At 18.7% G+C, this 15000-nt stretch overlaps 1 protein-coding gene across 1 annotated transcript in view; it reads right to left on the reverse strand.

Moving 5' to 3' along the window:
• Positions 1–14303, reverse strand: part of PF3D7_1324300 (conserved Plasmodium membrane protein, unknown function) — a gene marked incomplete at both ends in the record, with an annotated part of 16556 nt that extends 2253 nt beyond the window's left edge. Inside the window, one exon of the mRNA XM_001349947.2 lies at positions 1–14303. This exon is cut by the window's left edge and continues 1231 nt beyond it. Within this exon, the coding sequence (XP_001349983.1) occupies positions 1–14303 (14303 nt within the window).
• Positions 14304–15000: the final 697 nt, after the last annotated feature.

The raw sequence follows: 15000 nt of genomic DNA on the forward strand, positions 1-15000 counted from the left end.
TCCAGGTTTAAATATATTACTTCTTTGTTACACACACATATGTTTTTCCCCACACAAATGTTTTTACACACACAATTTTTTTTCCCCACACAATTTTTTTTCCCCACACAAATGTTTTTCCCCACACAAATGTTTTTACACACACAATTTTTTTTCCCCACACAATTTTTTTTCCCCACACAATTTTTTTTCCCCACACAAATGTTTTTACATATTCCATTTTGATATTTCATATTTTCGCTTATATTTTTTTTTGTTTCTTCGTTTGATTTCTTTTGTTCTATTGTAAAAAAGATAAAGTTATCTTCGTACACATTTTCTTTTTTGTTTTTCTTTTTTTTTTCTTTTTCCCATCTTTTTCTTTTAATAAATTCACAAACGTAATCATAAAAAAAAAATATCTCTTCTACATGTGTTGATGATAAGCGTATATAAATAGGTGATAAGAAAAAAGAAAAATTTTTTATATAAAAACAACATTTATTATTATCATAAAAGTATTGTATTTCTATTTTTATTAAAGAATGTATATGATTACAATCATCATATGTATTAACACATTTGTCTTTTTGAGGATAGTTTTTTTTTTTCTTTTTTACAAACAAATCATTTGTATGATCCTCATTTTTATTTTTATCTACCTCCTTTTTAAAAAATATTTTATTTATTTCGTGAGATAACATATATAGTAAAAGGATATTTTTAATGGTGAGAAAAATATGATACTTTTCAACATAATTACATTTTTTATTTATCACCAAATTTATGTTATTTAATATTATAGTAAAAATATGTGCATTTTTTTTTTTTTTTTTATATATATTTATATCTTCTTTATCATTCTTTTTTATTTTTTTATTTTCTCTTTGATTATATAAAATTGATGAGAAATTAGTATTCTCTTTCTTTATCTCAATATTTTTGTTATTCATAAAATTATTTATATGTTTATCATATGAATCATCATATGGATCAATATTATCTTTCTTTTTTAAAAATGCCATACTCTCAATACTGTTTATTATATTATCATGTATATTATACGAATGTTCATAAGAAGTATCATGTGATGAACTAATATTTAAGGAACTTCCATTTTTATTATGATAATAATTTATCTTAGAAAAATTATATACATCATTCGAATGTCCTAATTCATATTTGTTTCGATGAATATAATTATCTTCTATTATAACAGAAGCGAATAAATGTAACCGTATATCATTTTTTATATGTACATAATAATTATATTCATCTATGGGTAGCAGGGCCTCCTTATTATCTTTTTCTTGCTTATTCTTTATAATATAAAATATATTTTTATTATTTTTTTCATATAGGTGTATATTCCTGCTATGTGTATGATATCCAAAAAGATGTGATTTTATCATATGAAAATCATTACACCGGTTATTATTATGATGATGATGATTATTATTATGATAACGATTATTATTATGATAACGATTATTATTATGATAACGATTATTATTATGATAACGATTATTATTATTATTATTATTATTATTTTGTTTTGTTGTATCATCTTTTATGTTCGCTTGAACTTTTATACGTTCCTTATGAACATAAGTCAATACTTTCCAAACAATATATGTCATACCTTGATTTAGAAAACAATTTTTTTTAAAAAATTTAAAAAGATGTTTATATTTATCATCCTTACAATTATTAATAATATTTCTATATATATTATTTAAAAATAAGTACCCCTTATTATTTCTTCCTATGATTCCAATTTTTTTTTTCCTTCTGTATCTTTTTATTATTTGAATAAATTTGTTATATACTAAATTTTGTACTATATGAGATTCGTTACACACATTTTTTGGAGAGATCACATTACACTTAAACGTTTTATTCATATTACAACATGTTGATATATCTTCTTCTGTTTTTATAACATCTTGATTTTGTTTATGTAGAATGTTCATGTTTATCTTTCCTTTGACTTGTATGAGATTATCTACCATGTTTGAAATATTAATGAATAATTTTTTTTTTTTTTGTATTAGTAATATTTGTATGTAATTCGTTTTCTTTTCTTCTTTTCTGGTGTATTTAATCACATATCTTTTGTTATGATTCTTTTTATTTTTTAAGGAAAAATGAAAAAGTTTATAAGATCGATAGTTATCATAATCACAATTATTGTTATTGTAGCGAACATCATTTTTTTCATCATGATAATCTTTAGGATAGTATTTCTCATCATCTTCTTCATAATTTGTATTAATTATAAAAAAACAATCTTTAATACCATTATTTTTCCTCATGGGAAAGAAGGCAATGCTTTTTTTCTTAACATGCCGAAAAAGATGTTCATTATCCTTTATATATTTCTTAAACGAATTATCATTTTTGTATATAAAATCAATATATTTTTTAGAAGATAATACATTTGTTTTATTTTGTATATCATATTCTATAAATTCTTGAGAACTATTTTTTTTTTCCTCTCCAGAAGTATTTTCATCGCTACTATACAAATTAAAAATGTTTATGAAAAAATTTCCTTTCATTTTTTTTTTTGTTTTAATCAAATCGTGTGTTTTTTCTTTTTCTTTGATGGAAGGAACGGTTTCTTTCTCATCAAAAGGAACATTACGAATACAATAATTATTATTATCATTATTATGTTCGTTTTTGTTTTTTGCCTCGTCCATTGTCTTTTTGATTATGTAAATCATTTCGCTTAAATCAAATATATCGAAAAGGATTTCTCTTTCGGTATCATTATAGATAAATATTTTTTTTACACTTTCTTCATCACCATTATACTCATCACCATTATACTCATCGCCATTATACTCATCGCCATTATACTCATCGCCATTATACTCATCGCCATTATACTCATCGCCATTATACTCATCGCCATTATACTCATCACCATTATGCTCATCACCATCATACTCATCACCATCATACTCATCACCATCATACTCATCACCATCATACTCATCACCATCACACTCATCACCATCATACTCGTCACCATCATACTCGTCACCATCATACTCGTCACCATTTCTATTATATTCTTCATGTTGTATACATTTTTTTTTACTACATTTTCGCACACCTATATGACCACCCTGGGATTCATTTTTTATATATTTATATATATTCATAACATTATTTTTTTGTATATTATGATTAACATAGATTTTATTACTATTATAATTATTTATATATGATATATACTTTTCAAATTTACACACATTATTTACATATTCAGATATAATAATATACATACTATTTGGGAATACATTTTTTTTATAATATCCTTGTAACTTAAATCCTTTGCATATGCTAATTTTTAAATGAATAAACGTTACGTGGTATGTTTGTTTTTCTGTGTTTATATATTTCATGTCATTATTATTGTTCATATTATAATTATTGTTATGATTGTGTTTTGTTGTGTTCTCCTTATGTTTTATATTTTTATTATTCAGAAAACATAAGATGATAGTCGATTCTTTAGTTATATCTACCTTTCCACATATAAAAGGATAATTATTAATATTATTAGAATTACTAATATAAAAAAAAAAATTTCTATCTACATCTAAAGATATTAAATTGATGACATGACTAGAGTGTCTAGGGAAATAATAATTCCTTTTGTTTTTATTTATTTCACGTTCACTAGTTTTATAATTTTTATTATTATTATTATTATAAAAATTACAAGATGTACACATGACCAAATTAAAATTTGTATTATTTATAAGAATAAAATAGGGGTGTATCAATATAATTTGATTAATAAAATTGTTGTATGGACTTAACATGTTATTATTAAATAGATAATTAGTATTGTTACCATTATTATCATTATTAATATCATTATTATTATTATTATAACATTTTCTATCTTGTGTTATATCATTAGTTTCCTTATTTGTATCATAATACGGAAAAATGGAAGACATATGAAGCTTATCATTTATATAATTAGATAATTGATCTTGTCTTTTCCAACATATGATCATATATGTATGAACATAGTTTGAAATACTTTGATTATTTCCTTTTATCTTTATCTCTATATTTGTATTAGAATATATTTTCTCAATTTTCGTATTCTCCATAATAATATATTTACAAGGTTCGTTGTAAAATGATTCAAACTTTTTAATTTTTTTAAGAGGATATATATATGGTTCCTTCATTTCATTTGCTATATTATTACTATTACTATATTTATCTTTTGTCACAAAAAATAATTTGTCATCATTAATTTGTATATTTTTCATATGTACATCATATAAAAAAATAACAGTGTGACATGTTATAATGATTTCTTTATTAAATCGAAAATAATTTAAATGAAAATTTTGTTTTCTATATACACAAGGAATTATATTATTATCATCATCATCATTATTATTATTGTTTTTGTTTTTATTATCATGATTTATTATTATTGTATCACCTTTCTTTCTTGTTTCATCTTCTTTTTGATATATTATTTTTAATTTATTTACATCCTTGAATTCATTTGATGATACATTTAATGTAATGTCCTGAAAAAATATATCTTTCTTTTGAAATGATTTAATAGTTTGAATCTTATCCCGACATTTAAAAAATACTTGTAAAGGTAGCAAATTTAATAATTTTACATGTGCATCTATATGTATATATAGCCAATTATTATTTTGTATGGCCGTCATGTCGATGATAAATTCTATACCATTTTTATCATAACTAATATGAGTATTGTTTAAAAATGATTTAATATATTTTCTTTTAATTAATTCAAACATTCTATGTGTATTATTAGGCATGTGACATGTATATTTTATATCATTATTACATTTTTTATCTTGTTCTTTCCCGTGACATCGAATTAATGAAAAATATTCTTTCCATTTCTCATCTTCTTTTAAGGACACAAGGTTTTTATAACAAACACCTTGGTTACAAGGAATATGATATATCCCACCAGATGAATAATTACAATCCTTAATATTTCTGTTCATTTTGTTATTATTTATGTTTTCACACAAATTAAATGTTTTTTTTATTTCCTTATGTTGTCTTCTATCTTTTATATGAAGGTGGTTCGTATCAAACCTATTATGATAACTTCCTTTTTGGAAATTATGATATATATTAATTTTTTTCGAAACAAACAATTTCTTTTTATAAAAAAGTAAAATACAGAATGGTTCTTCAACATGTTGAAAATTGCTTATATAATTATTTTTTTTAGAATATAATAAAGTTTTGTAGTTTTTATATAAGAATATAATATCATAATTTGTATTATTATATATACATACATTTGTAAAAAAATGAAATATATTATTTTTTCTATACATAATTATATCCTCTTTCTTTATATAATTTTCTCTTAATACTGGAAAGATATATAATGGTTTTGTATCTATTTTTTGGTTCTTATCTACATTTATATTTATTAGACTTTGTGGATATTCTTTACTCTTTGTTTTTTTCTTCTTTTTATTTATATAAAACATTAGTAAGCAGGTTTCCTTATCATTTTTCAAATTATATATATCTTCACTTTGATTAAAAAATATTTTCTCTTTATAATTATTTAATAAACTGTATATGTCTCTAGAATTATAATATATATGATCTTTATTATATTGAAAAAGGTCTTTTTTATTTTGTATAATTTGTAATGTATCATATTTGTTATTCTTTTCATTAATATGGATATTTGTAAGGTCATAATTTTTCACGTCCCTATTATTATAATTACAACTATATATTTTTTTATTATAATTACAACTATATATTTTTTTATTATAATTACAATTATATTTTTTTTTATTATAATTACAATTATATTTTTTTTTATTATAATTACAATTATATTTTTTTTTATTATAATTACAATTATATATTTTTTTATTATAATTACAATTATATTTTTTTTTATTATAATTACAATTATATATTTTTTTATTATAATTACAATTATATTTTTTTTTATTTTTAACATTACATATATTATTATTCACATGTGTTATACATTGATAAATATAAAAAATTTTCCTGAAGACATTTTTTGTAATAAATACATTAATACTATCATTTTGAAGGATAACAAAAAGATTATTTTGTTCTTTACGTTTTACATAAATAAATGTAACATATATGTTTCTTACAAATTCTTCATTTATATTATTATTTGAAAAAAAAATATCCGTGTGTAAAGAAATATTCATTTTTTTAAAGATAGTATTATCTATATCCTTTTTTTTGTTAATACAAGATGTATAAGAAAAAGATCCATTAGAAATTATTTTTACAATTTTTTTTTTATGATACATTTCTTTTTGTTTATACCAACATATAGGTTTATATATATTGAAAGAACATTTGTACATGTCTACATTTAAAAAAAAAATTGTATGAGAAGATGTATTTCTTTTTTCTTTTTTTATTCTACATATATATTGGTTACATAACATTTCTCTAGATAACTTATAAAACAATAATACATGTATATCTTCATAATATGTTATAAAATAATTTATTTCTTTGAACTTATTTATTAAATATAATAAATCTTTTAATGTGATATTTATATTTAAATTTTTTATTTTTATATTTATAAAAAATGGATTCGAACAATCCTTATTTGTTTTCAATGTATCCAATTTATTATATTCTTTATGTACATTATTTAATAACGGATATTCATTTTTATTACATGTTTTTACGTCGGACGTGTGGTATAATAATTTGATATCATAAATAACATTTGTAAATGGATTATTTTTACATATATTTGTATATATATTTGTATTTATTTTTTCATTTGTATTTATTTTTTCATTTGTATTTATTTTTTCATTTGTATTTATTTTTTCATTTGTATTTATTTTTTCATTTGTATTTATTTTTTCATTTGTATTTATTTTTTCATTTGTATTTATATTTATATCTTCATATTCATCTTTAGGGTCATTATTTTTATGGGCAGGGGATATCCCTCTATAACCAAGATGGTCTGTATATATATCGTTAAAATTAAAATAATTGAATTTTATTTTTTTTATATTATCCACAAAATATATATCCTTATTATACTGACAATTTAATTGTATATTCATATTTGAACTTAAAACATATGAAATGTTAGGGCTTAGTAAATATAACTTATTACTTTTTTTTATCGTAAAATATATATTAATATTTTCATTATGTATATTTAAATTTCCATTATGTATATTTAAATTTTCATTATGTATATTATTCACATTTTCATATAAATGTAGTAACACACTTAAAATATCGGAATATTCTTTATTTTGAAAATAATGTCGATTTTTATTTGTTTCTTTTTTATTAATATCATTATCAAAAATAGGATCCTTATAAAATGACATATTATTTTGTTCACATATACGATTTACATTACTTACGTTTTTTTTTTTATTCTCTACGATGTTATTAACATCAAAAATATAACCATTGATACACATATACTTTTTATTATGAACAAAATAATGAACCATATTTTTCCATGTATTAAATATAAAATTAACATAGAAATATCCTTTATACAGAATACATAATTCATTTTTGTATTGTCTTTTATTATTAGTATTATATACATCTTTTTTCTTTTTTTTTTTTACTATTTGTTTATAAAATAATTTGGTAGGTTGTATGATATGTTCATAAAACATAAAATTAAATATAAAAGATAAATGTTTAATGTTTACATTTATTTTATAAATATTATTATATTTTATATAACTACTATAATTATTAAAATCGGTATCTTTTATATTTTTCATTTTTTTTTTTTTATATAAATATATTAGCATATCAAAATAATTGTTATCATGATAACTTTCTTTATCCCTTATTATTAATAAATTTTTATTTTTATATATATTATTATTTTTATTTATATATATATTATTATTTTTATTTTTATATATATTATTATTTTTTTTTTTATTATTATTTTTTTTTTTTTTTTTCATATCTAATGATGATAAGATATTCCTATTTAACCTTTTTATATACCTTTCAAACTGTACCAATTTGTTTATTTCATATATAAATAGATTTTTATCACATACAAAATAAAAAATATATAAACTATATAATTCAAAAATGTCCGAATTTATATAAAGACTTTTAATTTTTATGTTAATATCATTGCATATTTCCTTACCAATAAAATTATCTTTAGTTCTCTTATAAAATATTTCATAACACTCATTTTGTTTTAATAAATTATTTTTTTCATGGAATATAGATATATTTTTTTTTTTGACTTCATTTTTTATAAACATATTAAATTGAGAAATATCAAAATATAGATATCTATTATATTTTCTGGATATAATATTTATATATTCTTTCTTATTCAATTTTTTATGATACATTATTATATTATTTGGATACATATATAAATAACTTAATACTATAGGTATGAATCCTTTTATATGTGTTATTATAGTATCTTTATTATTTATATATTTTATAATATCTACATTAATATATGTACTATATATATAAAGCATATTACATTTTAAATAATTATTTTTTATAAATATCTGAAAATTTAAAAAGTGTAATATTATATGCATATCTTTATAAGTCTTTCTTTTATCTTTTCTATATTTCCCTTTCTTTATATTATACACAGTTCTATGATCATTCTTATCTTGGTTACCCTCAAAATTTTTATTATCATTACAATGTAATATTGATTTAAGTATTTCTTTTTTATTATTATTATTATTATTTTTTTTATTATTATTATTATTATTTTTTTTTTTATTATTATTATTATTTTTTTTATTATTTTTTTGATTTTCCTGTTTATGTACAAAATTATAATATAACTTATCATAGAAATATTCCACATTATTATTTAACAAATTGTCCACACATATTTGTTGTAATAAATTAAAATCTTCTGGACACATATGTAATACTCCACATAAAAATATTTTCAGAAAAAAAAGAGGATTCTTCTTTTTATATAAAACATTTCTATAATATTGAATAAGAATATGGAAATTATCCATAACCTTATTTTTTGTTGGATATGAAAAACAATAATTATTTAAAAAATATACTAATATCTTATCATATAATTTTATTTTATTATCTTCTTTTTTAAATATATATTTATTTTTTATATGTATATTTCTACTTTTAAAAATTAAAAACTTATTATTATTATTATATATAGATGGAATATATAAAAGTACATTATTAAAATCAAATTTATATTTATTCAAACTTATAATCATATTTTTCATATTTTTCTTTTCTATTCTATACATATTATTATATGAAGAAAAACCCTTCGATTCATATCCTTTAGTATGTTCCACATGTTCCTTTTTAATCATATTTTTAAAAATAATAAAATTACGTAAACGGAACATATTACACACTTCATCATGCACAAAATTATAATACTCATGATTATTACATAAGTGTTTATTACTACCATATGTATTTATCATCATATTGTTATAATTTAATATTTCTTTTATATCTTTTATATCTTTTATATCTTTCATATCTTTCATTTCTTTTATATCTTTCATATCTTTCATTTCTTTTATATCTTTCATATCTTTCATTTCTTTTATATCTTTCATTTCTTTTATATCTTTCATATCTTTCATTTCTTTTATATCTTTCATTTCTTTTATATATTTCATTTCTTTTATATATTTCATTTCTTTTATATATTTCATTTCTTTTATATATTTCATTTCTTTTATATATTTCATTTCTTTTATATATTTCATTTCTTTTATATATTTCATTTCTTTTTGTTTTATTTCATATGGATGCTTTAATGAAAATATATTTAAAAAATCCCTTAAAATATAATTATTGACAAAATTAAAAAAATCATTGCTCTTATATATAACAGAAATATGGTTACAATATATTTTTGTATTTGTATTATACTTTTTTATGTTTCTTATAAACTCATCATATATAATACCCTTTTTCATATTATAAACCTTGTCATCAAATTTTTTATTAATATCATGAATATGTTGATTCTTATGATAACTTTTTAATACTTCATATGAGAAATCTATATTCCTTATTGTACTTATCAAACGAAAATAAGGTGACTCTTCATTATTTTGAATAGTATTATAATTATTTATTTTATGTTGCTTTGTATTTATGTTATTTTCATTTTTTTCCAAATGATTATTATAATATCTTTTAAAACTACACATATTAAATATTTTATTCTTATATAATCTTTTATATATTTTGAATACATAAAAATCCATGAACAACTTAATAAAATTATTCTTTTTTATATTATATCTATGTAACAAATCGAAATAATATATACATAGATTACTACATAAATATATTTCATATTGATTTTTTAATAAATCCTCATTTTTTTTTATATTTATTAATTTTTCTAAACTATTATAAACATTATCAAATGATATAAATGTAATATGACTTTTTAATTTTATATGGATAATATATTTTAAAAGGTGAGAAAAGTCAAATAGTGATGTCTTTTTTTTTTTTTTCATATTATAAAAATTGTAATATGTGCATATCTTATTTGGATCTTTTCTTTTGTAATTTATAGGTATTGTTACATCTGATTCGGTTTTTTTTTTTTTCTTCTTCTTCTTCTTCTTCTTCTTATTATTATTATTATTATTATGTTCTTCTTGTTGATCATATGGATAATAATAGCTATTATAAATCGCATTCTTATTTAGAAGGAATAAATCTTTAATATTATAATTATCTCCATTATTATCTCCATTATTATCATCATTATTATCATCATATATATATTTTTTTTCTTTATTTTTTTCAAATGGCACATTCTTCGTTTTCCTTAAGAAATAATTTTTTTTTAATAACATATGATGATATATATTTTGTTTCACTTTCCTTTTTCTCTTTTCTTCATTTATGAATTTTTTTTTTTTCGTACTTTTATAATTTAATTTTATATTATCTAAATAAACAATTCTTCGTATAGCTATATATATTTGATATATAATAAAATTAAGAAAAATTATTTTAACATTATTAATTATATTTATATCAATTTTTTTGTCACTAATTTTTAAATACATATCACAAGGAAGGTTCTTATATGTATTCCCATCATTTGAAAGTTCTTTACTTCTTTTTCTACATGATGTATAATTTTTTTTTTTCTTTTCAAGAATACAAATATCTCTCAAAATATTAGAACATGATAACAACTGAACTTTTATATTACTAAAATAAAAATAATGATTATTCAAACAATATGTTTTATAAGACAAATGTTTATAATTTAAATTCATTTTTAAAAAATAATATAAGCTAAATGTAATACACAAAGGTGAGATTATATTATTATTTATCACATTTTTATTATTTCCTTTCTTTGTACATACAACATTACAATCATTATTAAGAACATTATATTTGTTTGAAATACAAAAAAATTGTAATTTAACATTTTTGCTAATTATTTTAATAATAAAAAGGGAACTTTTTTTTTCATCTTTTTCATCTTTTTCTTTATACTCAGTATTTTTATATTCATATAATTTTTTTTTATTCACTCGACATTTTTCTCGTAATACATTTCTCATACAACAATTAAAAATATGTGTACTTTTTTTTTTTCTTAAATAATATATAGAATATAAATAATAAATAAAATTTACATGTGTAGGTAACATATAGCCAAGAAAATTATGAGCATATATCGTTACAATAATGTTTTTATCATTATTAATTTTTTTATTAAATGAATCTTCTCTTTCTATTTTTAATATAATATTTATTTTTTCACATAATGAGTATTCATATAAGACATCCTCTTCATAATAAACACTAGTGCATAATATATTATTTAAATGTACGTTTCTTTCTCTTTCTATATTTTCTTTAGGAATATCCTTATAAGTATTCTCGACATTGTATTGATTAACACTTCTTTGATCTCTTATTCCTATGTATATATCATTCTTCTTATTTTCATTTTTTATCTCTTCAATTTCTATTTTTATAATTTCTTCCTTATCAACCATTTGTGATTTATCACAACACAACTCTTCATTTCTATTTTTTATGAAAATGGTGTTTTGATTTAATATTATATTTTTATTTATATTTCTATTTATGAACAGATTAAATTCTTGTATATATATATCGGTAGAAAGAAGTGAACTCACCAAAAAATTATCCTTATTATTATCATTATTTGTAGTAGTTGTATCATACTCTTTTTTATTTATATACAAATGAGGAAGTAATAATTCCTTTTGTACTATTTCGTATAATTCCAACATCTCTTTAATTTCAAAAATTACAAAAAGTTTTATTAAAGACAAAGAACTTTTACAATTTTGATATATTTTTAAATTGAAGTTCCTTTCTTTTTCATCTTCTTTCATAAAGATTTCCTCATCATAATAATTCATTTTGTTTTCTCCCTCTTCATGTTTAATCATACGTTCATGATGCTCACTCATATCATAAATACTTTTCGGATCAATATTTAGATCATTATAATTATATTTATTATTTAATATTTTGTTCTCATTGTTTGGATTATCGTATGAAGTACATATCTTCTCCTCTTTTAAATATATTTCGTTTATTATATTATTATTATTATTATTATTATTATTATCATTATTATTGTTATATTTTTTTTTTTTTTTTTTTTTCTGACCAATGCGAATTACATTTTTTTCTGAATAAGTCAGGAGATAATTGAAAAATAGCTCGAAACGGTCAGGTAATTTTTTTTCACTTTTATTATTATAATAACATACATTATTATTACAATGCTTATTATTTCCACAATTTTTTTTTATTATATGTAATTTATGAATTTCATTTTTTAATAGTAATTTATTTTTTAAATATAAATGAATAAATAAGTAATTAAAAAAAAATGAACAATTTAAAAAGTACTTACAATAATTCTTATTTTCATTTTGTCTTGTTGTTGTGTGTTCATAATTTGAATTCTTTTTCTCTTTATAATTTACATAACTGGCAAGTTCATTCCTTTCAATAATATATATTAAATCGTTTATAAAATGGTCTTTGTTTATATAATTTAATAAATAACAAATTTCTTTTAACTCGCATGTCTTAAGGTTTATATGAAAAAAAGGAAAAAAAAACTTGTTCTTATGATTATCCAATATAATGGTTGGATGTTTGACGTGTATTAAATTATTGTAGTGATTATTTTCTTTAAAAAGAATAATTTTTTTACAAAATATATTAAACGTGTTGTAACAACATAAATTATTATATATTTTTTGATATGTACTATGTTGAACATTATCATATGTGTGATTCTCCATATTATTATTGTTATTTGTTTGATTATCTTGGGCACTTAATTTTTGGATATCTTTCCTTGATATAATTTGTTTTTTCTTTTGAGAATCATTTTGTTCAATTTTTGTTATAGTATCTTTGAGTGTATTATAAAAAACAGATAGATCATAAAATTTTATATTATATACATTTATACTTTTAGAAATATTTTTTTTATTATCGCAATATTTTATGTGCCTATGTTTATAGTTATAATATATATTTACATGTACTTGTTCAATTTTAATATAATAAAATTTAAAAAATATTTTAATAAACCAATATAATAATAACTTAAAAAATATGTAATATAATATTCTACATATAATATTTTGATTAGCTAATTTAAAATAAATATTATAATAAGAATTATATTGTTCAACCTCGGACCAATTTATGGATACCTTTATAGATTTTATAAATATCTCCTCTTTGTTTTTTTTCGAGACATTTATATTTTCTTCGTTATTATATTTATTGGAATGATTATTATTATGTCTATTATCAATATAATCTTTTTTCAAATTTTTATAATTATCTATTTTATTATCATTATGATGATTATAATTATCATATATGTCATTATTCCTATTGCTACAACAACTACTGCTACTACTACTATTATTATTATTATTATTATTATTATTATTATTATTATTATTATTTTTTATTTTATTTTTTTTTATTTTATTATTTTTTTTTTTTATTTCAGTTTTATTATTGTCATCCTCATTTGCGTGCTTGTTAAAGATTAACGAAAGGAACCTTTTTATAAAATAAAAATGAAAAAGAATCTTTCTTATTTCAATGTTTTTTAAAGGTACATTATAAATTATCAAACTCTTAAAGAAGAGAAAATTTATTTTTATTGCATCTATCTCAAATGAGGTGTTCCTTAATATATTAAATAAGTTCATCTTTCGAAGGTTCAGAATAAATAATAAAATGAGGCACCCACACGAGGATACAACACGGATGGCCACATTTAACAAAAGAATAAAATTAAATCAAACAAATTATAAATTTCTTTTTGTTATATATATATATTATCATTCAATATAGTATGTATTTGTATAAATATTCATACACAGTATATTTTAACAAAGAAAAAAAAAAAAGAAAAACAAATAAATAAATAATTTCTCACATCATTATAAATTGAGATGATAGAAAAAAAAAAAAAAAAATGATAAAAAAATAAAATAATAAAATAATAAAAAAAATTACTGTATATAATTTAATTATTTTATATTATGATTAAAAAATCTTCAAAAGAGTTATAATTTTATTTCATAAATTTTGTATATGAGTAAATATAATTTACCAATATTAGAAACGTATCAAAATTAACAAAACAAATATATACACCTTTGTTTTAAAAAAAAAAAAAAAAAAAAAAAAAAAAATTTATATAGTTAAAAATAATACAAGTTAAAAGGTCATATCTACATCATATACATATTACATATATTTATGTACTATATCATAATGGAAAAATGTGTTAGTTGCAAATATTATTTTATATTATATTATAACATTTGATCATTTTCAAATAAAAAAAAAAAATAAAAAATAAAAAAAAAATAAATAAATAAATAAATAAATATCTATACA

The sequence above is a fragment of the Plasmodium falciparum genome (genome assembly GCF_000002765.6).
Source record: "Plasmodium falciparum 3D7 genome assembly, chromosome: 13".
In the NCBI taxonomy this organism is placed as follows: Eukaryota; Apicomplexa; class Aconoidasida; order Haemosporida; family Plasmodiidae; genus Plasmodium; species Plasmodium falciparum.